Below are 26509 nucleotides of genomic sequence, written 5' to 3'. Positions count from 1 at the left end.
TTATTCAATGAATCAAAGTTTCATTCTGCACTATCATTTTGTCTAGTAAATACATGTGAATCTGTGTTTTGAATATATGTGATAAAATATTTTTTACCTAAAAATGTGGGTCCATCTTATTGTATCAAAAAATAGGATATTTCAGGTTTGGAATTTTTATAAGTTCCCCTATTTTCATATGGGACATTTAATAGCGATAACTGATTTATTTAAAACTTATACAGAATCAGTTAAAAAAATAAAAAAAAAAACCCAACCACCTCATCATCCACCCCTTCTAATTGTTTAAGCCTTTCTTAAATTTATGCAACTGCCCAATTCTCCAATACCAAATGGTAATTTTTTCCAACAGTCAGTTACTCTCTGGCTGAAAGCAAATTTTTGCCCATCTACCTTACAACCATCCTTTTTTCAATTTAAGTTTGTCCCTCTTACATGTGTTGTCCGAGAAAGAGTAAGGATAACACAGTATTTAGTTTGCACAAATCCATTTAAAACCTTAGTCCAGGAAGAGCAGTGCCAATTTATAACTGCCCCTTCATCCACTGCAGTAATTTGCCACAATGATCCAATTTATTCAGCAGTCTGTCATGTGGAACAGTGTCAAAAGCTTTATTGAAGTATGAGCATGTGATCAAAATTATTTTTTTGCATCGAGTTCCTTTTTTTTTTTTTTTTTTTTTTTTTTTCAGATTGGTCAGACAAGATCTTCCCTTAACAAATCCATACTGTGATTTCCATATAGTTTATTTCCATATTCCTGTCAAATGGATAATGCAATACTTCTTTTACTGCTGACTCCATTATTTTCTGTTGGATTGAAGCAGTCCAATCTATAGGTACTCCCCCATATGGCTAGAGGGTTGCTTACCTCTTAGGCGCCTCCGTAGCCAGGTGGGAAGGAGCGGCAGTGCGTAGATTAGACCGTGGTTCGAGCTCGTCACCACCAAATATGGAGGATGCGGAAAGGTCAGGGAATGACCACCGCATATCCCGGAGCAATATGGCCTTAGTTGCTAATGCTCCTAAAAACCAAATAACAATAACAACAGCTTACCTCTTGCTGCTGCTTTTAATATAATTGGCTAGTCTCCATCATCCCCAATTCCTTATTTACTTTTAGCTTCAACAGTTTCTTTTCCACTTTTTTCTCATTTATCAAAAAATCATTTCATTATTATAAACTGGTATGCTCATCTCTAAAAACTTCTTCACACCTTCATCAATATCATTTATAAATATAGAAAACAACAGTGGCCCCAGCATCGAACCCTGGGGGACTCCACTAATAACATTAGTCCACAAAGAGCAGGGTTCATTGATTACCACTCTGTCTTCTCCCACTCAACCACCCTTTATCCGTTGTAGCAACATACACTTAATACCATACTGCTACAATTTGTACAGTAGTCTTCCGCGTGTGCAACAGTGTCAAAAGCTTTCCTGAAATCCAAGTATATGACATCAAAATTATTTTTTGCATCCAGTTCCTTTGTAACCACATCTTAGTATTCAATCAAATTTGTCAGACAAGACAGTGATTCTTGGAGGGGATGAACAATTGCACCTGATGCGCTCCCGAGCCATTTCCGGTTCCGTTACGCATGAGAACAATGCACGCGTCATTGAATCACGTGACATGTGCCATGAACCTGTAATTACTTGTGGTATTTAAATTGTACCTGTAATTACTTGTGAACCTGTAATTACCCGTAGTATTAAGGTATTTAAGATTGCACTGCAAAAAATAAAGCGTACTGTTGAGAAAGAAGGCAGATCCTTCGAAAGCTTCAGATTTAGCACTTTTAATTCTGTATATTTTATTGTATTTTATAGTATTCTTTTTTCTTTTTATATGCTTATTGTAAATAGTAATTTATTGTAAATTAGTAATACCAGTTGTTAAACTGTTAATTTTGTTTTTTGTTTTATTATTTCAACGCAAGGCTGGTGTAAACTACAAAAAATTTATATTAAAAATCGTTAAGCACCCTGTTACAGTTTGATAAACTTCTGCCATTTTCCTCCCTTAGTAACTTCTCATGTGTGAATATAGATACAAAAAACTCATTCACATTATCAGCTATCTGAGCAAGATCATCAACAGTCGAATCATCGATATCAAGTAGACCAATCTGATTCATCCCCTTCCTTCTGGAGTTTATATAAGTAAAGAAATCCTTGCTAGTTTTTTATTTTTAGCATTCCTTGCCAAAGATTTCTCGTTATCTGCAATAGGCTTCTGTGTCTCCTGATAATTTATATTCATCTCATGCATTTTTCTTCTCTGCTACGAGTCTCATTAGTTTATCCGACATCCATTTAGGCCTAAACCTTCTTGAACAATATTTTTTAATTGGTACGAAAAGCCTAGTAGCTTCCATGGTTAGTTCCTTGAATGCTTCCCACTTAGAATTTGCTGTTGGTAACATCATTAGTTGGTCCCACTGTACAGAATTTAAAAACTGTCTGAGACCACTGTGGTCAGCTTTATGGAAGCAAAAACTCTTCCCTTTACCACTGATGGTAATTATGTCTTTAAGTAAATCCCACACCAGTATACTGTAATCATTGCCACATAGTAGTTCCTTTATCTGCAAATTCTGGTTGCCTCTCGAACATACTGCTGCAGAAAACAATCATCCAATAAATCCATGCAGAAGTCTTGCTAGTTTGCAAGTGACTAACGAGTGACCAACTTTCAAGTTCCAGTCAATATCTGGGAAGTTAAATTCCCCCATTATAACATAATCTGATTTACTGGCCCATTCTATTTCTCTGTAAAATTGTTCATATTTCTCTGTAAAATTGTTCATTGAACTCATTAGAGTCAATGGGCCTATAACACACTCCTACTCTCATTTTTGTTTACCAGTGCTTATGTCACACCAAACTGACTCAACATTGCACTGTCCTCCCATATCAGCTGACTGCGCTTCCTTGGATTTTGTGTGTTTCTTAACTAATAGCATAACCCCTCCTCCCTTCATTTCATCTTTATCTTTTCTGTACATATTGTACTGTAATTCTGCAAATTCCAATTCTGCATTACTAATATCGGTGTGTGACCATGTCTCTGATATCCCAACAATATCTGCCTTTTGTGTGAGGTGCGGAGAGTGTGAAGAAATTAGGTGCCAACTCAGCGTTCTGATGGGCGTCTATGAGAGTTTGAAGAATAGGGATGCCCCCAGAGCAATTAAAATGGTGGGGAATCCAGCTCTCAGCTGCCCAGCTCATTGCAAGGGCTCACTGTTGTGTATCATGCAACACACGGCAATCTTCAACACAGAATGTGTTGGTCCCAAAGGAGCTAATTATTGTTGGTGACTCCGTTATCAGGGAAATGGGAAATATATTGTGCAAAAAGAAGAGGTGGAATGGAACCAGGGTACAAGTACCACCATTATAGTGAAAGGAATTATACAGCAAATAAATAGTTTAACCAAAATCTACAGTGGCGAGGCAACCGATAGTATTCCCTCAGAAAAAGTAAGTGTGGCTTGACAAACTGTAAGTGGAAATGGACTCATTGAGATTTGAACTGAGACCACACATATATATGAAATGAATGAGGAAGTTGATGAAATGAATGAGGAAGGTTTGGATCTTTCCACAGCTATATTTGATCTATTAATTTGTCTCTGTGATGTATTCAGTAATAAAATAAAAGTAGGAAGGGAAGTGTATGATATAATTACATTTTTGGGGACTGTGTACACCAACAAGAATAAACCCAGCTCCTTGACATAACGTGGCCTCAACAGTGCCCCCACATACTCCCTACTCAGATTCTTTCCATTTGCTCTCAAGCAGAGTAGAGGAAGCAAGATTATATACTAGCAGATACAGACACCTTTTAGAGAGTTATCAATATATTCATTCTGGTGTTCTATCTAGTGCCCAGCTTGAACACCAATTTAGTGCTGTACCCTCAAAACAGAAGGAAATTTTATATCACCCTGATGGAAGGTATGTCGGTTTTCAGACTTCTGCTCTGCTCAACATGGATTTCACCATCTGAAGCTTTCATTTAGCAAGGTGGTGATGGTGATATTCCTCCAGTTGATGAGAAGTCGGGCCTTTTAAGGGCACAAAAGGTGATATAGTTGTACACATTGGCACTAATAATATTAAGAGTAGGAGACCGGCAGAATTACTTAACAAGTACAGGTCACTGTTGAACAAAAGCCGAGAATTAGGGTAGAATTTGAAAGTGTCTGCAATTCTGCCCAGACACGATAGGAGGGAGTATATGATGAGAGCCTTGTCGATCAATTCAGCCCTGGAAAGATTGTGCAAGGCTCAAGGGGTAGAATTTTTTTCAGCCTGGACTATACTTGTTAACAGAAGAGATTGCTTCTACAGGGATGGGATACACTTAAATAGAAAGGGTGCAAGAATATTTGCTGATGCTATCGAGGCAGTGTTAGGTGGGTCGGAAAACTGCTAGCTTGGGGGGAGACAAAGACCAATAGATTGACAGTAGCCACTGGCAGAGGTGAAAGAGATTCTTGCACTGCTTCTATTAGAATGAGCAGAAGCCTGAAAAACAAGATGCATGGTATTTCAGAGACTGCTGGGAGCCATTGCGGTACAAGTAAACACATGGGTTGTGTTAGGGTAGCTAAGAATAGAAACAGGTGCAGGTATACTTGCGTGTACACCAATGCTAGGAGTTTAGTAAATAAATTTGATCAATTTGAGGTATTGCTCAAAACATCAAAGGCAGATATTGTTGGGATATCAGAGACATGGTGTCACACAGATATAAGGGATGCAGAACTGCAATTTGGGGAGTACAACGTCTACAGAAAGGATAGACAGGATAGGAAGGGGGGAGGGGTTATGCTATTAGTTAAGAAACACATAAAAACCAAGGAAGTGAAGCCAGTCGACATCGCTGGACAGTGCAGTGTTGAGTCAGTTTGGTGTGACATAAGCATTGGGAGATCAAAATTGAGAGTAGGAGTGTGCTATAGGCCTAATGACTCTGATGAGTATAATAAGGAACTGTACAGGGAAATAGAGTGGGCCAGTAAATCAGAGAGTCTTATAATGGGAGATTTTAATTTCCCAGATATTGACTGGAATTTGGGGGCTGGTTACTCACACACTAGCAGGGCTTTTGTGGATTTATTGGATGATTGTTTTCTACATCAGCATGTTCGGGAGGCAATTAGAGGGAGTAATACTCTTGATTTGATTATCAGCAGTGATTCTTCATGCATTAAGAATCTGCAGATAAATGAACCACTAGGTGGTAGTGATCACAGTGTGCTGAAGTGGGATTTACTCAAACAGGTAACTAACATTAGGGGTAAAGGGAAGGGTTATTGCTTCCGTAAAGGCGACTACGATGGACTGAGACTGTATTTAAATTCTATACAGTGGGACCAACTGATGATGTTACCAACAGCAAATTCGAAATGGGAAGCATTCAAAGAACTTATCTTGGAAGCTACTAGGCTTTACATACCAACTAAGAAATATTGTTCAAGGTTTAGGCCAAAATGGATGTCAGATGAACTAATGAGGCATATGGCAGAGAAGAAAAATCCATGGGATACTTACAAATTAACACATGACAGAGAAGCCTATGATAGATACAAGTTGATATGCAACCAAGTTACAAAGGAGGTTAGGCAGGCGAAGGCAGATTACGAGAAATCCTTGGCAAGGGATGCAAAGAAAAACAGCAAAGAGTTCTTTACTTATGTAAACTCTAGAAGGAAGGGGATGAATCAGATTGGTCCACTTGATATTGATGGGTCAACTGTTGATGATCCTGCTCAGGTAGCTAACAAACTAAATGAATATTTTGCATCGACATTCACACATGAGGAGTTATTCAGCAAGGGGAATGCCAGAGGTGTATTCAACTCTAGCAGTAAGCTACAGAATCTTGAAATAACTGGGAGTAAAGTGGAGGAGAAACTGTTGAAGATAAACACAAGAAAGGCACCCGGGGTGGATGGGATCTATCCAGTTATATTAAAGGAGGCAGCAAAGGAAGTAAGCAAACCCTTAGCCATAATTATGAGAGCTTCCTTTTACTCGGGGAGGTACCCATAGACTGGAAATGTGCAAATGTGACCCCAATTCACAAAGGAGGATCAAAGGCTGACACAAGTAATTATAGACCTGTGAGCTTAACTTCTGTGCCAGGAAAATTAATGGAGTCACTGGTTAAAGAAGCACTGCAGGATCATTTAGACAAGATTTCAGTTATAGCTCAGACACAGCATGGTTTTGTTAAGAGGAAGTCTTGCCTGACCAACTTGATTGGATACTATGATGCAATCACAAAAGAACTGGATGCAGGGAATAACTTTGATATTATATACTTGGATCTTAGAAAGGCTTTTGATGCTGTTGCACATGGAAGACTGCTACACAAATTGGAGCAGTGTGACATTGGAGGCAAATTGCTGCTATGGATAAAGGGGTGATTGAGGGGGAGAAGACAGAGAGTGGTAATCAATGGACACTGCTCATCGTGGACTAATGTTATTAGTGGAGTCCCTCAGGGCTCAGTGTTGGGTCCATTATTGTTTTCTGTATTTATAAATGATATTGATGATGGTATATCAAGCTTAATGTCCAAGTTTGCAGACGATACAAAGGTTGGCAGGGTTGTCAAGGACACTACTGACACTATGCTATTGCAACAGGATCTGGAAAGGTTGAGCAGATGGGCTGAGAGGTGGCAAATGAAGTTTAACATTGACAAATGTAAAGTGCTACACATGGGAAACAGCAACCCCAGAGCAACGTATAAACTCTGTGGTACTACACTGACAGTGGTAGAGAATGAAAGGGACTTGGGGGTGGTTGTGCAGGCAGATATGAAGTTCTCTGAGCAGTGCAGACGGGCTGCAAGAGTAGCTCATGGAGTATTGTCAATGATATACAGGAATTTTTCCAGCAGGGATAAGGAATTGATTATTCCCTTGTATGAGGCAAAGGTCAGGCCACACCTAGAGTACTGTATACAGGTCTGGAGGCCTCATTTCAAGAAGGATGTAGAGCTGCTGGAACGAGTACAGAGAAGGGCAACAAGATTAGTGAATGAAACAAAGAGGTGCTCTTATGAAGAAAGACTTAAGTTTTGAAAATTACAGTGTCTGGAGACTAGGCAGCAGCGAGGTGATCTGATAGATGTGTATAAAGCCTTGAATGGTTTGAGCATGCTCAGTGCTGATGGGATTCTTCCTCTTACTCAGAATAATCACCTGAGAGGGCATAAATTCAAACTGAGAAAAGGCAGATGTAGGATAGACGTGCAGAAATTTGCCTTTAGCCAGAGGGTGGTTGGTTGATAGAACAGACTTCCATACCTTGTAGTGGAGGTTGATAGCCTAAATAAGTTTAAGGCTCAGCTGGACAGGTATTTTGAATGAACAGAGGGGTGAAGTGGAAGTGGGTTTTTTTTTTTTTTTTTTTTTGGCTGATGCTGCATAAGCTTGCTTTCTTGCATCAAATGCCTCTACTAATGCTAAACTAATGCTAAACAAGAAAGGCACCTGGGGTGGATGGGATCTATCCAGTTATATTAAAGGAGGCAGCAAAGGAAGTAAGCAAACCCTTAGCCATAATTATAAGAGCTTCCTTGGACTCAGGGGAAGTACCCATGGACTGGAGATGTGCAAATGTGACCCCAATTCACAAAGGAGGATCAAAGGGCGACACAAGTAATTATAGACCTGTTAGTTTAACTTCTGTTCCCAGAAAATTAATGGAGGCACTGGTTAAAGAAGCACTGCAGGATCATCTAGACAAGACTTCAGTTATAGCTCAGACACAGCATGGTTTTGTTAAGGGGAAGTCTTGCTTGACCAGTTTGATTGGATACTATGATGCAGTCACAAAAGAACTGGATGCAGGGAATAACTTTGATATTATATACTTGGATCTTAGAAAGGCTTTTGATACTGTTGCACATGGAAGACTGCTGCACAAATTGGAGCAGTGTGGCGTTGGAGGCAAATTGCTGCTATGGATAAAGGGGTGGTTAAGCGGAAGAAGACAGAGTGTGGTAATCAGTGGACACTGCTCATCGTGGACTAATGTTATTAGTGGAGTCCCTCAGGGTTCAGTATTGGGTCCATTATTGTTTTCTGTATTTATAAATGGTATTGATGATGGTATATCAAGCTTAATGTCCAAGTTTGCAGATGATACGAAGGTTGGCAGGGACACTACTGACACTATGCTACTGCAACAGGATCTGGAAAGGTTGAGCAGATGGGCTGAGAGGTGGCAAATGAAGTTTAACATTGACAAATGTAATGTACTACATATGGGAAACAGCAACCCCAGAGCAACGTATCAACTCTGTGGTACTACACTGACAGTCGTAGAGAATGAAAGGGACCTGGGGGTGGTTGTGCAGGCAGATATGAAGTTTTCTGAGCAGTGCAGACAGGCTACAAGAGTAGCTCATGGTGTATTGTCGATGATATATAGGAATTTTTCTAGCAGGGATAAAAAGGTGATTATTCCCTTGTATAAGGCAATGGTCAGGCCACACCTAGAATACTGTATACAGGTCTGGAGGCCTCATTTCAAGAAGGATGTAGAGATGCTGGAACGAGTACAGAGAAGGGCAACAAGATTAGTGAATGTAACAAAGATGTGCTCTTACAAAGAAAGGCATACGTTTTGCAAATTACAGTGTCTGGAGACTAGGCACCGGCGAGGTGATCTGATAGAGGTGTATAAAGCCTTGAATGGTTTGAGCATGCTCAATGCTGATGGGATTCTTCCTCTTGCTCAGAATAATCACCTGAGAGGGCATAAATTCAAATTGAGGAAAGACAGATGTAGGATAGACGTGAGGAAATTTGCCTTTAGCCAGCGGGTGGTTGGTTGGTGGAACAGACTTCCATCTTTTGCCGTGGAGGTTGATAGCCTGAATAAGTTTAAGGCTCAGCTGGACAGGTATTTCGAACGAACAGAGGGGTGAAGTGGAATTATTTTTTTTTATTTATTTATTTATTTTTTTCTTATTTATTATTTTTTTTTGGCTGATGCTGCATAAGCTTGCTTTCTTGCATCAAATGCCTCTACTAATGCTAATACTGAAGGAAATTACCACAGTAGTAGTAGAAGCCAGGGCACTTTCTGACTGGCTTGTTTATTCAACTGCCGGATTAACTTCTAGCACAGGAACATGCCCTGTGGAACTCTTCGCTATATAGCTGGACACTCCCTGAACTGAACCCAGAAGTACCACTGGAAATATGCACCCCATCCAAACAACAACTACAAACCCCTCTTTTGGTGCAAGCACCTTATTTATTTCCTTCTCATTTATTTATTCAGTTGATTGCAAGATACAATTGCCCCCGTAATACTTTTCCATGCACAAGCTTACGTGCAAACCTTTCTGGGATTTGCACGCATCTATGTATCTCCCCCTATCTAATTTAAACCTGACCCAATCATGGTGTTATTCTTTAAAATCACTCTTCTTCCTTTGGTGGGAAAAACAGAATATTTTTCCCACACAACGAAACTCTTTCATCTTTTACCTCTACATCACCTGCTGATAATACATTTGAACTGCTCCATACCGACACCCTTTCCCAAAATGCACTATGTCACATCCTTAAGTAGCAGTGTAATAGAGGGATTGTTCAGAAGCTTTTAATTTTAACCCTTCTGCACCTGCCATTCCATTGTTCACCATATTCCTTAATTCCACTACCAAGCCTACTGGTAGTGCAGTACCAGGCCTACTGCCACTAATGGAAATATTTCTGTTATGATGTTTTCGTTATCCGCACGCACTCTACTTACTAAGAGAAATATATTTGTGAGATTTTAGGTCTTATAGTTTCATGACATTGTTATGCACAGTACATATTTCGTTGCATATGTACTATGCATAACAATCTCTCATTTGCAAATTCAGCAGTATTAATAATTTATTGTCAATTTTATAACCTTTATGTGAATAAATCATGGATAATTATTTTTTAAATTAGTACCAAAAAACCAGTATTTTTGTATCAATACCGGGATTTGAATACCAGAAAAAAATGACCGGGATCTCGGTATTGTAAGCCCTGGGTGTGTGGAAATGAGCACTAATGATGTTCAGGTAATGTTCTGTATACAGTGTAGGTGATATCAGGTGTGCAAGCCATATTGCCTGAAGTAAGGTTGAACCAACTGTTGTAGGAAGCCTTTAATTGCCAAAGGAACTTCATAACTCTTTAAATATATTATGAACAAAGTTGTTTCTGCATTGTGCAGTGAATTCAGTAGTGATTATAAATATTTACTTCTTCATTCTGAAGTGTCATGTGGGACGATGCCATATTGTTTGTTCTATTTAATATTGAAATAATGGAAGCCTTAAAAAAAATCGGATATGTAGTTTCAGTTCTTAATAAGCATGTATGTGGTTTATTTCCTGTGTGTGTGTGTGTGTGTGTGTGTGTGTGTGTGTGTGTGTGTGTGTGTGTGTGTGTGTGTGTGTGTGTGTGTGTGTGTGTGTGTGTGTGTGTGTGTGTGTGTGTGTGTGAGAGAGAGAGAGAGAGAGAGAGAGAGAGAGAGAGAGATAAATTCTCTCTTTTAAGTGATTTATTTATACATCTAAAAAGGAATGCATTGATGTTATTACAAATTACTTAAAAATCTCCAAACTAAACTAAGATTACAGTTTCCTATTCCCGATTGAGAAGTAACAGGTAGATTTAAAATCTATATTTTCAAATGGAAATTGAAAGGGAAAAAAAAAATTTCACAGGAAAATTAAGAAAAGCATAATGGAGTTGTGGTGGACAGACACTTCATTTAAAACATTGTTTCCTGAAATTAAACTTTCAGGCATCTGGTTATGTAGAAGATCTGAATAGCCTCCTTTTAAGCAGCTTATTGAAATTCTTCATGGAAGAATTCCAATTCTTGGAAGCATTCTTTTCTACTGGTAATATAAAAGCAAAATAAACAGTATTATGTCTCAGATATAAGGCTAGAACTAACTTTTGTTGATCCTAATTACTTGTTCTTTCTTTATGAAACATTACTTCTCTTGTTATATTCTTTTAATACAGTGCGGCCTCGTTCCATGCCTAATCCAGGTGTTTATCTACCTTCTTATCTACCTCCCTCCTTTGGTACAAAGTTGAAAGTGCAGCATTCTGCTGTCCTTCAAGCTTCTAGTATCAGGCTATCTTCACTTCTGGCATTTCATTATATTAAAGGTACTGCTAATTCATAGCAAGAGCTATGAAGTTTGTTGAATGCAGATGAAAGGCTGCTACAACTTGAAAGAAGCTTGAAGAAGATTAGCAGAGTGTTGCAGTGGCATGCCTTGTAACAATTTTCTTGGACAGACACTTCATTAAAAACATTGTTTCATGAAATTAACCTTGCAGACTTCTGGTATGCGTAAGGTGTGAATATAAAGGCTATTAAAAGAAACTGAATGTGTATCTTTTAATGGCCTGACCTAATTGTGTTGTCAACACAGAAATTAACTGTGTTTCTAATCCAGGTAATCACAAAATGCATTTAATGATAACGTTCTTAACAGATAACTAGTTGTAAGCCCCTCTGATCAGTTTGGTCATTCTGAGTGTAAAAAATATTTTTTGCCAAATGAAGAAGAGATCATTATTAATATTGTAATCTAAAATGCAAAAGTAAGATAATTTAAAAGCACTTTCATTATTTAATTATAATTATTGTTTTACCTGGATGAAGCTGAATTAAAATGACAATGTTGCTAGTTCTGAAACTGATTTGTTTTGCAGACTTGATGGTGTAAAGGAGCGACTGAAAGAAACAGACACTGAATTTGAAAATGCCCGAAAAAGAGCAAAGAAAGCTAAGCAAGCCTTTGAAAGGGTGAAAAGAGAACGCTATGACAAGTTCATGAGATGTTTTGACCATGTTTGCAATAGAATTGATGATATATATAAGGTAACAGCATTTTAAAAAGAAAGTATATTCCTTATTAGTCATAGTGAATTCTAAAATTGCTTAACAGTTTGACCTGTTTGGTTTTTATTGTTAAATCTGTGATTTAATTCATCTCTCATGTTCAAACATTTTATCTAATTAAAATAACTTGTAAAGGTGTGTATTGTGAATTAGCTGTTATGGAATCTATGCCCCTTAATAGTTGGTTGCTTGAAGCCTGGGAAATTAAGCTTTAATTGTTCAGGAAAGTAACATGGGACTTCAGCACTTGCTTGCTTCTGTTGGGCCACAAACAGTATCATATAGCAAATGAAAACATCATAATTGTATTTGATAGCTACTTCTGCAGATAAAGCACCTTTTAGGGCTGTACTGATGCTGGTTTATAAGGACCTCATTGTAAGTAAAATGTAAAGGAAAGAAGAAAGGAGCAATATGTATGTATACAATATACCCTCATAAATTCGATATCAGATAATTCAAAATGAAATGTATTTCAAAGTTGCTAACATTACCAAAACCACTAATTTGAAAAGACTGCTGAATCAAATTATGAGCAAATATTGTTATTACAAAATCGAATGGAGCCCTAACAAATATTTGCCAGTGAACTGCATATAGTATTATTATACAGTATATAGCACTTTTCGATTTTACATTTCTGTTCTCTCCATTAATTTCATGCAGAATCACAGGGAATTCACATAACTATAACAAGCATTACAGTTGCACATGTATTCCATTTTGTTTCTGTTGGAGGAGAGAGAACACTCATTGTTAATGATAAAAATGTGATGCTCCAATTCAGGTGATGCTCATCTTGAAGTCATATGTATGCACTCATTGTGAGAGAGAAAATAACAATGTTTCATAAATAAACAAAACAAATTGCCAGGATAAATGGATATTTCATACACAAAATGGTACATGTAGCAAAATAATACATAAGATAACAAAGAAAATCAAAAAAAGTGTAAAATGCATAGAATTCCTGTAATAACAGAGAAGTACACCATAATCTGCCAACCCGCACTGGACCAGCATGGTAGATTATGGTCTATTTCCCTCAACATGAATTGTTGAGGTGGTTTCCATCTTGCAGTGGGTTGATAATGGCTGAAGTTTTTTACACCATAATGAATTTGTGTACAGGGGAGCCTTAATAGTCCTGTGGAGCACCATGGCAGTGCAAGTAGCACAGCTCAAGATTGTGGCGGGTTATCTATGTACAGTTGGAGGTGTGAAGCCAGATGCAAAGTGACAGGTGTTGAGTAGGCCAGTTCACAGTTAATACAGTGAGTCAGCAGGAGAAGCACAGGCCACCTATAAGCTTCATTTATGGCAAATAGATAGAGGTCAGCATTCGAGTTCTTGGATTCTGTTGAGCATCTGATTGGATGGGAAATGGTCTGATAAGGTAAACCTGTTGAAATGCATAATTTACATTGAGATTGATCTTAGACGTGCAGGGGCATGGGGGGAACGAACATAGATTCCATATATTAGTATTAGTAATGGCCATATGGTGCAAGGAAGATTAAGGCTTATGCTGCACCAGCCAAAAAAAAAATAGAGCAAAATAATAATAATAAAATTAAATAAAATAAATAAATAATAAAGGGAATAGACAACCGATGTGTTTCTGGCCAGCTGACCTTTGAATTTCCCCAAACTGTCAGCCTCTACTACCCACATAGAAAACTAAAACTTATTCCAGTAATTTATACCTCGCTGGCTAAAATAAAACTTCCTGCAGTCCAGTATAAATTCCCCTCCCTCCCTCCCACACATAACTTGAATTTAGTGCCTCCAGTTCTAGAATCATTTATAACCATGAAAATTTCATCCTCATTCATTTTACTTTTGCCTCTCATATACTTAAGCACCTCAATCAAGTCTTCTCTAAGGTGCCTAGTTTCCAAGTTGTGTGTGCAACCCACATATTCAGTCTCACCTCAGATTGCAACTTGATGGTCTCTTCTCTAGTGGAACCTTTCTCTCCTGGCTGTTCTCAACCTTGTGTTGTTTGGCATTACAAGAATTCAAAATGGGATGATGTGCAAGATTTCTTCTTTTCCTTTGTTAGATTACTGTTTCAAATCTTCTGATGTCAAACATTTGCTAGATCATGTCAGGGAAATTATTCTTGTAGGGATTAAATCCTTTATTCCACACACCACCTTAAAATCTTGTTATCTAAACCTTGGTTTTCCAATAAATGTGCTAGGCTGTTCAAGATAAAAATGTTGCATATCGTAATTGACTTGTGTCCAAATCTCCAGGTTAACTTTCTGCCTACACCCAAGATCGCAACAACCGTAAAGCAGTTATTAATCAGTCCAAACTAGAATTAAAACAATCTAAGAGTAGAAAACATGCTTCTTGTCCATATGGTAGTCAAGCATTCTGGTCTCTTGCCAAAGCTGTTGGCTGCAAATTTTGTCCATCTCTGTTCCCACCTCTGTCAAAACCAGACAGTTCTATTGCCACTTTAGCCAAAGACAAAGCTGACCTGGTAGCATCCTACTTTTCTTCTAATTCATGTATTGATGATCTTGGTAAACCACTTCCTACCATTCCAGTACCCATTCACTTCCTCCTGTGATCTTCTGTCAAAAGGATGTCAGAAGGATTTGAACAATCTTGATTCTAAGAAAGCTCCAGGTCCTGATAGTATTTCTCCATTTGTTCTCAAAACCTGTGCTCATGAACTTACTCCTGCTCTGTGTCACCTTTTTTCTCTTTCTTATTTCACAGGTGTTTCCCTTCTGCTTTGAAATTTGCTCATATCCAGCCAGTTCCTAAAAAGGGTGACAAATCCCTCCCATCCAATTATCATCCCATTGCACTGACTTTTTTCTTTCTAAAGTAATGGAGAACTCAATTAGTTGCCAACTCTTAAACTATCTACAAATCATCTGATCAACGATTGGCAGTATGGATTCCATTAGTGTCGATCCATTGGTGATATTCTGGCTTATGTTACCCCTCTATGGACAAATTCAGTGGAAACGTTTGGTGAAACTCAAGCAGTTGCACTTGACATTTCAAAGGCTTTTGATTGTGTTTGTCATAATGGCCTTCTAAATAAGCTTCCATCTTATGGTTTGGCAACTTTTTTTTTGTAACTGGGTATCCAGTTCTCTCTCTTTCTCTGACCCCTCACTTCAAATGATGGTAGATGGCTCTCTGTCTTCTGACTTTTCCACTAATGCTGGTATTCTCCAAGATTAAGTTCTTTCTCCCACTCTTTTCCTCTTGTATATTGTTGCCCTTCTTCCAGTGACTGGAAATCCTATCTGTAGTTTTGCCGATGATAGCACATTGCATTCCACCTTTCGGTTTGAGAAACCTTGCCCTGCACAAACTTCTCAAATATTCACTACCAGTTCCTTAAATGCTGTTCTCCGGATAATTCTCTAGTGGGGCAAAGATAATTTAGTTGATTTCAATCCTTCCTTCTTCCATCAAAACTGCCTTCAAAGGAATGAGATTTCATGATGTTCATAACATAAAGAAAAACAAACCGCAAAACTGAATACCATCTCTTTGAATGTCTTTTCTGATTTTTTCAGAAACTTTTAGAATCAGGGCATTCAAACAGTAATTACTTCAAATAAAAATAAACCCATTTTTGAGCTCCTTCACTTTGTGTTCTTTTTATTTTATCAATCCAGCAACTTTGTCTCACATCATATGTGAATATGCTATGTTAGTCCATTTCAGAAAATGATCCTTTTATATGTTCTGCAACTTTATTTCCTCTCACTGAATGGACAGTTGCTGACAGCCCTTTTTGTTGTAATCACTTCCTAGTAATCTGCAAACTCTAGAAAATTGTTTCCTCGAACTGAGTTGTGAATAGCCTGAAAATTTCTCAAAGCAAATTGGATAAAATATCAAAAAAATGGTACATTTAGATATAGCCATTACTTCATCCTACACAGTTGACTCTGCAGTAGATTATATTATGCAACAGATAATGACATCAGTAAAATCCTCTACACCTAAGTCATCCACTATCATCTGGCCCCATCCTAAAGTGTCATGGAATGAAGCTTGTAGTAATACATGAAAAGAAAGAAATAAACGATGGAAATATATCATAAACATTAAACCACTACTAATCATGCACCTCCATAGCCAGGTGGGAAGGAGCAGCAGCAGCAGCAGTGTGTAGCACACGCTTCTTGATTAGACCGGGGTTCGAGCCCGTCACCACCAAATACGGAGGATGCGGAAAGGTCAGGGAATGACCACCGCATATCCCGGGGCAATATGGCCTTAGTTGCTAATGCTCTTAAAAACCAAATAACAAACAACAACAAACTACTAATCACATACACTTCAAGAAAGCAGGGGTTAGAGCTTGTTATATACAATGAATAAGTAGAAAAGAAACATGGCCTCACTACGTCACTATAAATAGATCCACAGGTATTTCCTCTGTCTGAAATAAAATCAAAAGAATTAATGGTAGATACTCTTCCACAACCATTCCAATACAACAGCTGAATGGAGTAGAAATTTTTGAGCCTCGTAACAGTGCTAATCTCTGGGTACGACCAGCCTGCCATGCACGGAAACTGAACTTGGCCTGTTATAACATAAGATCACTCATCGGTGAAGACAGGATATTCGAGCTGGAAAAGGAAGTAGAAAATGTGAATTGGAATATCACTGGTTTGGCTGAAACAAGAACAAGAAATGAATCACTTATAAGTTTTATCAAGTGGAAATCTGCTGTAGACCAATGGAAACAGTGAAAGGAGTAAAGGTGGAGTTGGGTTTCTGGTCCATAAAGATTTTAAAAGCAACATTTTGGAATTCAAAAGTACATCACCAAGTGTGACAAGACTAATACTCAAGATTTCTAAGAGGTACAAGCTAAAGATTATAATGATTTATGCACCAACATCGAGCCATGATGATGAAGAGGTTGAAGAAATGTACACCGAAATTGAGTCTTCTAGATGAGCAGAAAACCCACTACACTATTATTATGGTGTAGTCGGTGTAGTGACTTCAATGCTAAGTTTGGAAAAAGGCAAAACAGCGCAGAAAGAGGAACTATAGGAAATTTTGGAATTGGTGAAAGAAATAAAAGAGGTGAAAGACTTGTGGAATTTGCAGAATCTCATGCACTGTCAGTAACAAACACTTTTTTTCAAGAAAAGGGTGAACAGAAAGTGGACATGGAAGCGTCCAAATGGATTAACAACTAATGAAATCGACTTCATCCTCACTAACAGAAGATAAATTGTGAATGATGTTACCGTCCTGAATAAGGTAAATGTTGGAAGTGATCACAGAATGGTAAGATGTACACTTGATATAGATGTAGGAAAGGAAAGGAAAAAACTGACTCGAGTAAATAATACAAAGGTCTTTGAGATAACAGAGGAGGAGAAAAAGCAGTATGTACTGGAACTTAAGAACAAGTTTGAGCTTCTGCAGACTGCTCAGGACCAAGATATCGATGAGGAATACTACAACTTTCTGAAAGTGATAAAGCCCAAGAAACCTATAGGGAAAAGTAAATCCAAAGAAGAAAAAATTAGTTAAGAAACACTTGTCATGATGGCGCCTCCGAAGCCAGATGGGAAGGAGCAGCAGTGCATAGCACACACTTCTTGATTAGACCGGGGTTCGAGCCTGTCACCACCAAATACGGAGAATGCGGAAAGGTCAGGGAATGACCACCGCATATCCCGGAGCAATATGGCCTTAGTTGCTAATGCTCCTAAAAACCAAATAACAATAACAACTTGTCATGATGAACCGAAGACGACAAATGAAGAGCAAGAAAAACACTGACAGGGAGAAAATTGAGTATACTGAGTCATGCAAAGCCATTAGAAAGAGACTCAGAGAGGACATAAGAAGATTTAACACAAGAAAAGTAGAACAAACATTAAGGGAAAACAAAGGATTTAAATCAGCAGCCATGAGCAGTAATACAGAAAGACAAATGATACTGAAACTGAAGAATAGCGATGGTGTACTTATAAACAGCAGAGAAGGCATAATTCAAATAGCAGAAGACTACTATAGAGAATTATACAAGAAGCGAGGGAATGATGCCAGCAGTGGGGAAGATGGATTGCAAAGTAGCAACACATACGACATACCCGATATTCTTCCTGATGAGGTAGAACATGCATTGAAGAAAATGAAGAATCAGAAAGCCCCGGGGGAAGATGAAGTTACTGTAGAGTTGTTAAAATTGGGAGGAAGAGACATAACACAAAAACTAGCAAGGCTCTTCACAAAGTGCATTAGAAAAGGTGTGATGCCTAAACAGTGGAATAATGCAATCATAGTTTTGCTGCATGAGAAAGGAGATAAATCAGAAATTGGAAATTATAGACCAATTAGCTTGTTATCCCACATCTACAAGTTCTTCACAAGGGTCATTACTAACAGATTAGAAAGAATACTTTGTGAAGTATTCTTTCTAATCTTTGAAAGAATACTTTGGGGTTCACATAATAAGAATATTATGTGAACCCCAAACATGAGAGGTATTAGAACCTATAGTACTTAGTACTGTGCTTGGGTTGGAGGTTGAGAAGATGAAAGAAGACATTTGTTCACATTGGACTTGAACTTCTGTGGATTGTAATTTTCAGGAAATACGTATGAAGGAATTAAGGAAGATGAAAAGTTGGTTCAGTGGGTTTGAAGTTGGACAGTAAATGGATGTTGGCTGGTGGCGGCACGTGTTCGGATTGTTTTGAAAGAGAGAGCGGGAATTATAGAAGCCAATTCAGAAGAACAGTGCCCATGGAAGTATCTGTAGAAGAGGCATGCAGCAGAAACAGTGCGTCTATGAGAAAGCGAGTGAGAGACTCTGTTAGAGATGAATCATTAATTAACCTAACTGCCCTCTTCTGAATGGAATCAAGAAGCCTGAGAGAGGTTTTGGGGGCACCACCCCAGATGTGGGAACAATATTCCATGGCACGGCGGATTTGCGATTTATACAGAGTGAGCAGCTGTTTGGAAGAAAAGTAATGCCGAGAGCGAAAGAGAAAACCAAGTTTTTTAGATGCAGAGGAAGTGATATTTGTAATGTGCTTGTGTCAAGAGAGATTTGAAGTAAGGGTAATCCCCAAAAGAGATATATCATTTTGCCTAGAAATCGGAGTGTCACTAAACATAAGCATAGGAGCAGAAGAATCCTTTTTGCGAGATATAAGACAAGACTGAGTTTTAGAAGAGTTGAAATCAACTAAGTTGTCTTTGCCCCACTGGAGAATTACCTGAAGATCGGCAGTTAAGGAATTGGTAGCAGATTTTTGAGAAGTTGAAGCTGATTGAACAGGAGAAGGTTTCTCAAAATGGAAAGTTGAATGCAATGTGCTATCATCGGCAAAACTATGGATAGGATTTCCAGTCAATGGAAGAAGGTCATTAATATACAAGAGGAAAAGAGTGGGGGGAAAGAACTGAACCTTGGGGGACACCGGCATTAGTGGAGAAGTTAGAAGACAAAGAGCCATCTACCATCACCCTCAGCGAGCGATCAGAGAGAAAACTGGATAACCAATTACTAAAAACAGTTGGCAAACCATAAGATGGAAACTTGTTTAGAAGACCTTTATGCCAGACACGATCAAAAGCCTTTGAGATGTCAAGAGCAACTACTTGTGTTTCACCGAACCTTTCCATTGAATTTGTCCATAAATGGGTAACATAAGCCAGAATATCACCAGTGGATTGATACTGGCGATCGTTGATAAGATGGAAGGTTTCTAGGTAGTTTAAGAGTTAGCGGTTAATTGATTTCTCCATTACTTTAGAAAGAGTAGAAATAATTGCAATGGGACGATAATTGGATGGGAGGGATTTGTCACCCTTTTTTAGGAACTGGCTGGTACGAGCAAATTTCCAAGCAGAAGGAAAAACACCTCTTGAATAAGAAAGTGAGAAAAGGCGGCAAAGAATAGGAATAAGTTCGGGAGCACAGGTTTTGAGAACAAGTGGAGAAATACCATCAGGACCTGGAGCTTTCTTAGCATCAAGATTCATCAAAATCCTTCTTGATGAGAATCAACAGAAAGAGCAAGCTGGCTTTAGGACAGGATTCTCAACTATGGATCACCTTCACGTAATATCACAGCTAATGGAGAAAGCAAATGAATATAAAACACCATTATGCCTGGCATTTGTGGATTATGAAAAGGCATTTGACTCCATACAGCATAAGGCAATGTTTCGGGCACTGGAAAGACAAGGCATAGATATCCCATATATTATGATTTTGAAGAAAATATATGAGAGTGCTACCTCCTTTATTAGACTAGACAAAGACAGTAGGAAATTTAAAATCGAGAAAGGAGTTCGACAAGGAGACAATATCTCTGAAGCTGTTTACTGCTGCTCTTGAGGAAGCTTTCAAAAGATTAGACTGGTAGCAGAAAGGAGTTAGTGTGAACGGAGAGTACCTAAATCATTTACAATTTGCAGATGACATTGTGGTCATAAGCCACGATCCCAAAGAATTTAGGAAAATCTTAATCAGTTATGCACAGTTTGTAAGGATTTTGGACTAAAGATGAATATGGCTAAAACAAAAGTAATGATGAACAAGTATGCCATAGAAAGGGAAATAATGATTGAAGGAACAGTAATTGAAAAGGTGGAGTCGTATACTTATCTGGGACAAGTTATTAGCTGTAATAATGATAAATGGCGGAAAGTCAAGAGAAGAATAAATTTTGGATGGATAGCATTCAGGAAATATAGTCACATACTGAAGAGCAATATCCCAGTTTGTCGGAAACGTAAAATAATAAACCAATGTATACTCCCCACCATGACTTATGGAAGTGAAACTTGGGCACTCACCAAAAGAATGGAAGAGAAGCTGAGAACTACACAGAGAAGAATGGAACTAATTATATTGGGAATCAGACTGTTACATAAGAAGAGAAACACATGGATTAGGCAGCAAACTCAAGTAAAGGACATTCTTATCAAAACTAAAGAACTAAAAGGGTCTTGGGCAGGACACATAGTTCGAAGACATGATGACAGATGGACTAAAAAAAAAAACAGAATGGTTCCCAAGAGGAGCTAGAAGAAATCCTGGAAGACAAAGGCGGAGATGGATAGATGAAATTCATGAGTTTGTGGGTAGTAAATGGATGGCCAGTGATCAAAACAGAAGGAACTGGAAAGTTGCTGGAGAGGCCTTCATCCTGCAGTGGATTGAAAATGGCTGATGATGATGGACTGTGCTAATTCACTAAGAAGCACATTTGAAATGCTTTCATCTGTAATTGTTTATGTGGAATATTTGAATTGCATAAAGTCTGGAAAAGACCAGTTGAATGTTAATACAGCCTACAGTCAGTCCTCGTATAGCACGATAGTTGCATTCCTAGAAACCCTCGTGCAATGCAAAATCGTGCAATATAAACAACAAGCCCTATGGGAAAAATGGGGTTAGGTGCCGACCACCCAAGATTGAACACACATTTGTAACCAAAACATTACCAAATACAATAAATAATCGTAATAAAATACGTAAGTATTTTATTACGACTATTACATAATAAAATATTGCTAATTCTTTTGCTTCTATCGTAAGCAAACTTGTTTTTTGTTTGGTTTTCTATCCAAACAGATGACAGCCGTTCCATCTTTTCCAATTCTTGTGTCTTAATCTAATGGATTTTAATTACACTTTGAGTTGTTCCTGCTATGAAAGTTTTTTTTATTTTCTCTGCATTCTTTGTAATTCTCGGCGATGCCTCATTTAGGTCTGTAGCACATGCAATATCACATGGTCTTTCATTTCGCTCAAAGCGTTTCACAATTTCATATTTTTCTCTATTGACAGAGGCGGACTGGCCATAAGGCTTACCGGGGAAACCCCGGTGGGCCGGAGGCCGCTGTGATTCTGGCCATAAACGCTAGTATGAGGTCACTATAAATTTTCCCGGCTAAGAATTTTTGACCCAGTCCGTCTCTGTTTATCGATATTGCTTTTCTTTTTCTCTCTGAATCTGTAGTGTCTTCACCAGGACGCTTCCTTTTCACACCTTTTAAGTATTTTACTCATTTTTAGGGAATAAAGCAAAATTACAAAACGAGGTGGCACGCTTGATACACATAAACAAAGCTGCGCGCCTAGCAACTGAATAAACAACAACATAAAGGCAGAGACACACTATTAACACCTCACATTTTACTAAAGCACATTTCTAGGGGTTACTACCATAAAACAATAAAAACAATTTCCAGTTGCGTTTATGCTAGTGGAATCTGTTATAAACTGGTAGTAAACTCGATCTAATTGCATTTGCGATAATATCGATAGCTGGAATTGTGTGGGTTTTTACGTTATTATGGTGAAATGTGTTTCCCCTTCACTGATTTAAAAAACGTAAATACATTTTCAGAATCTTCTCTTCATTCCTATCGTGTTGCGTTCGGTTGGGGTGATTCTGCGTTCGACTGCCATTTCTTGTAAACACAAAGGCGAATCGTGCATAAGCGAATTCGGTTCGTGTTATATAAGATATCGTTCCCCTATTTATAAATCGTGTATGATCGAATTTGTGTAATGTAAACATGTGTTATACGAGGACTGACTGTACTTCCTTTATATACTTCTATATAACTGTCTTCTTGCCATGACTTAATTTTGCATTATGCTTACTCACTCAAAAAATAGTGACAGATGCATCTAGACATCAAAACAGCTTTCATTACAACAGCAGTATGGGACTGTTCAAGATCTGCATGCATCTGGCCTTAAAGGGAATCTTATATTTTTTTGGAACCTCTTGATCATGTACATTTCATATCTGTTCTCTTCCAAACGTATGTACGCACCCCCCCCACACACACACAAGCATTTCGTGCGTGTTCAAGGAGTTCCTCAAGGTTCTGTGCTAAGCTCCATACTCTTCTCTATCAGGATCAATTCTTTAACTGAATGTATACCTGACACAGTTAAGACAAAGCATTATGCAGATGACCTTGCTAATTTCTGTCATTCTCAAAATGTGCATGTAACTGGCTCCATAAACAGACTAATTTCCGGTGGAAAATATCAGTTCCATCAGCGTTTTAGACTCCCAGGTAGCAATCATAGCTTTACATATCTGAGAGAATGTCTGCGACAGCATCATATGTGCTTGATTGTGAAGTTTCCTGAAAGCAATATTACAAGTATTAAACAACAAAGAATGTTCCTAGACAACAGAGTCAGTCAGTCAGTCAGTCTCTCTCTCTCTCTCTCTCTCTCTCTCTCTCTCTCTCTCTCTCTCTCTCTCTCTCTCTTCCCCCCCCCCCCCCAGCAGGTAGAGAGAGAGAGAGAGAGAATGCTGTGAATACCTGAAATTAAATAGACTAGAGCTTAGGTGTCCTCTCCCTCATGTAAAAATCTGTGGGATTGAAATATGATAAGCATGGAGGCCAAACAACCGGCTGACTTCAACCTATCCAACAATATCACTTTACAAATCACTGCTTTATTTTACCAACGAATCCCATATGATGGCTACAAAGTAAACCTTCAGTGATATAAGAAGCTTAGGAATATGTCAAGGCAACAGCTACGGCCTACTGGTTCTAGTCCCTCAACCCACAATACCCAGCACCATCCATCAGTTACTAATAGGAACAGAGATACTGAAAAGAAGCAGTATACATGCCTACTGCTTGCCACTGAACTTTGTTACATTAGTCATGCAGACTAATGCAAGCCTCTAAGCGTGTCTAGTGAAAATTCACGCAGTTACATTGTAGAGAACATAGAGTATGTATCCAATTCTTATTTAGCTTATTTAATATTAATAACTGGACAGTTCTTATACGTTAATTTAATACCCTTTGATTTATAATGAATACTATGAAAAAGTAGACATTTGAGTAAACCATATAATTTTCATCAAGAGTGGGAACTGAATACTTTTTTGTAATGATAAAAGAAAAATGTTGTTTGATTTTCAATCAGTGCTTCCATGGCTATACCCAAAAGAGGAAATTTAGAATAGCACTTCAACGCACTCCATGGTAAATACCAATCGGATTTTCCGCTTAATAGTGACCTTAGAAAAAATAAATTAAAAGAACTTATCCAGATTATTCGCACAACAAAATTTCTTCATTACATCTAATTTACAATCTGAAGTAGTAACTGTAGCGTCATTTAAATTAAGTCATCTTCTTGCAAAAAAATGCAAACCATTTTCTGATGGTCAATTCATCAAAGACACATTTTTAGAAATAAATTCTCTTTGAAAATTTTAAGAACAAAAATGAAATTAAAAGTGCTCTTCAAGATCTGCAATTATCTCTAAATACTGTGATGCGTTGCATTGAAAAAATTAGTAAAAATGTGAGCAAACTAATTGTGCGTCCTTTTCTTTACAACTGGATAAATCTACAGGCGTCAGTGATAAGTGTAAAGTGTGTTAGTTGTCTGACAGCATGGGGGGTTTCTCCCATCTCTGTGTTGTATTCTTTGCAAGTGACATAGAACTCTGTAGAGGCCAGAGATTTAAAAAGCGTGTATGGAGTGGTTTGTTGTGGAGTGTTATGTTCTGTTGTTTCTCTGACCATTTAGCTATTGTGACTCACCGTTGCCTACACTTTGCCACGAGGAGACAGGTCCTGCCACCTATTCTCTAAGGATTTCAGTGGCAAGGCATATATATATATATATATAGATAGATAGATAGATAGATAGATAGATATAAAGGGGGGGGGTGAAGACTAGAATTTGGAAAGGCCAAAAGAGCTTTACAAGAAAGCAGTCGAATTTTTTGATGCTGATTAGAATTTGGCGGCATTGTTAGGGGGAGGAGACGGAGACCCGTCTCCTCCCTCCCCTGCCTGGGGATGGGATTTTAGAGTACCCAGTTCAGATTGCCAAATGGCGTGTTGGCAGCAAAGCTACGGTATGTCTTCATCGGTGATGGTGTCAGGTCCATGTCTTGTTGAATCTGGTAGGAAGGTCAAACTGCCCATCGCGCTCTGGGGGAGGGATATGTTAGCTGGCAGTGGGGAACCCACCAGGTGTGGGGGGAGGGGGGGAACACATTTACTTCATTCATAATCCGAATTCTATTTTTATACTTTTTTTCTTATAGGTTATAATAATTTTTTTTGAATGAGTATTCATCTTTCTCACACACCGGAGGGGGGGCGGGTGCAATGGTGTGTAAAGCTAAATAAGAAAGAATATAAAAGATTAAAACTAAGATTAGTGTGAACTTAACTTTAATATTTATGGTTTGTGTTCTTTTTCTCAGACACTTACACTCTCATTCATTCTTCTGGCTTTCATTTCATTTGTTCAACTCTTGCTTTCTGCACTGCACTCTCTGGGCACCTAAACTTACTATTAGTCTTCAGTTGCTGTGCAGGCCAGGGTGAATGCAGTGATAGTGTTGCTAGTAAATGTTTGTTAGTTCAGTAAACCCTTGATCTAACTGACAAGAAGGAGTGTCCGTTAATGCCGAATGTTCATTAAATTGAATGTAACCTGGAGGGGAATTTTTTCAGAATGTTCCAGAAGAAAGGGCCAAGGATTGAACCCTGCAGGCAGCCTTTATTCACAGGGCATGTGAATTCCTGGAACCTTGTGCGCACTGAGACACTTCTGTCTGTAAAGTAGCTATTTATTACCTTATATAGGTTTTTGTGGGGCATTTGTCTGGCGGAGTCTCCTAAGGACACTAGGCCACCAGAGTGAGTCAAATGCCGCAGCAAAGTTAATAGAGATTGCCAGCATATATTTCTCCTCTGAGTTTTTAACTGTTGTCAGTAGTGGTGCATGGCATCCTCCACAAAGTTGCCCTGCTCAAAACAATACTGATTGTTGAAATGTAAACCTGCTTCTGTGTAGTATTGAGTTGATCTGCTATATATTAGTCTTTCGTATATATTCCCTAGCACAGGGAGTAGTGCTATTGGTCTGTATGATTTGGGATTAGTAGGAGGTTTCTCAGGGTTTTTGAGAATTAATCTTAATACAGCCTTTTTCCATATTTTTGGGTATACCTTCTGTCATCATCAACATCGTCCATTTTCAATCCACTGCAGGATGAAGGCCTCTCCAGCAACTTTCCAGTTCCTTCTGTTTTGAGCACTGGCCATCCATTTACTACCCACAAACTCATGAATTTCATCTATCCATCTCCGCCTTTGTCTTCCAGGATTTCTTCTAGCTCCTCTTGGGAACCATTCTGTTATTTTTTTTTTTTTTTAGTCCATCTGTCATCATGTCTTCGAACTATGTGTCCTGCCCAAGACCTTTTAGTTCTTTAGTTTTGATAAGAATGTCCTTTACTTGAGTTTGCTGCCTAATCCATGTGTTTCTCTTCTTATGTAACAGTCTGATTCCCAATATAATTCGTTCCATTCTTCTCTGTGTAGTTCTCAGCTTCTCTTCCATTCTTTTGGTGAGTGCCCAAGTTTCACTTCCATAAGTCATGGTGGGGAGTATACATTGGTTCATTATTTTACGTTTCAGACAAGCTGGGATATTGCTCTTCAGTATGTGACTATATTTCCTGAATGCTATCCATCCAAAATTTATTCTTCTCTT

At 38.4% G+C, this 26509-nt stretch overlaps 1 protein-coding gene across 1 annotated transcript in view; it reads left to right on the top strand.

Moving 5' to 3' along the window:
• Window positions 1–26509, top strand: part of SMC1 (structural maintenance of chromosomes 1) — a 635181-nt gene that overhangs the window by 561459 nt on the left and 47213 nt on the right. Inside the window, exon 23 of the mRNA XM_090388169.1 lies at window positions 11769–11937. Coding sequence (XP_090244295.1) covers window positions 11769–11937 — 169 coding nt within the window. The remainder of the gene's footprint in view (window positions 1–11768; window positions 11938–26509) is intronic.

The sequence above is a fragment of the Mastigoproctus giganteus genome, chromosome 13 (genome assembly GCF_048544385.1).
Source record: "Mastigoproctus giganteus isolate SK-2022 chromosome 13, ASM4854438v1, whole genome shotgun sequence".
Taxonomy (NCBI): Eukaryota; Metazoa; Arthropoda; class Arachnida; order Uropygi; family Thelyphonidae; genus Mastigoproctus; species Mastigoproctus giganteus.
This window is presented reverse-complemented; position numbering and strand designations above follow the sequence as displayed.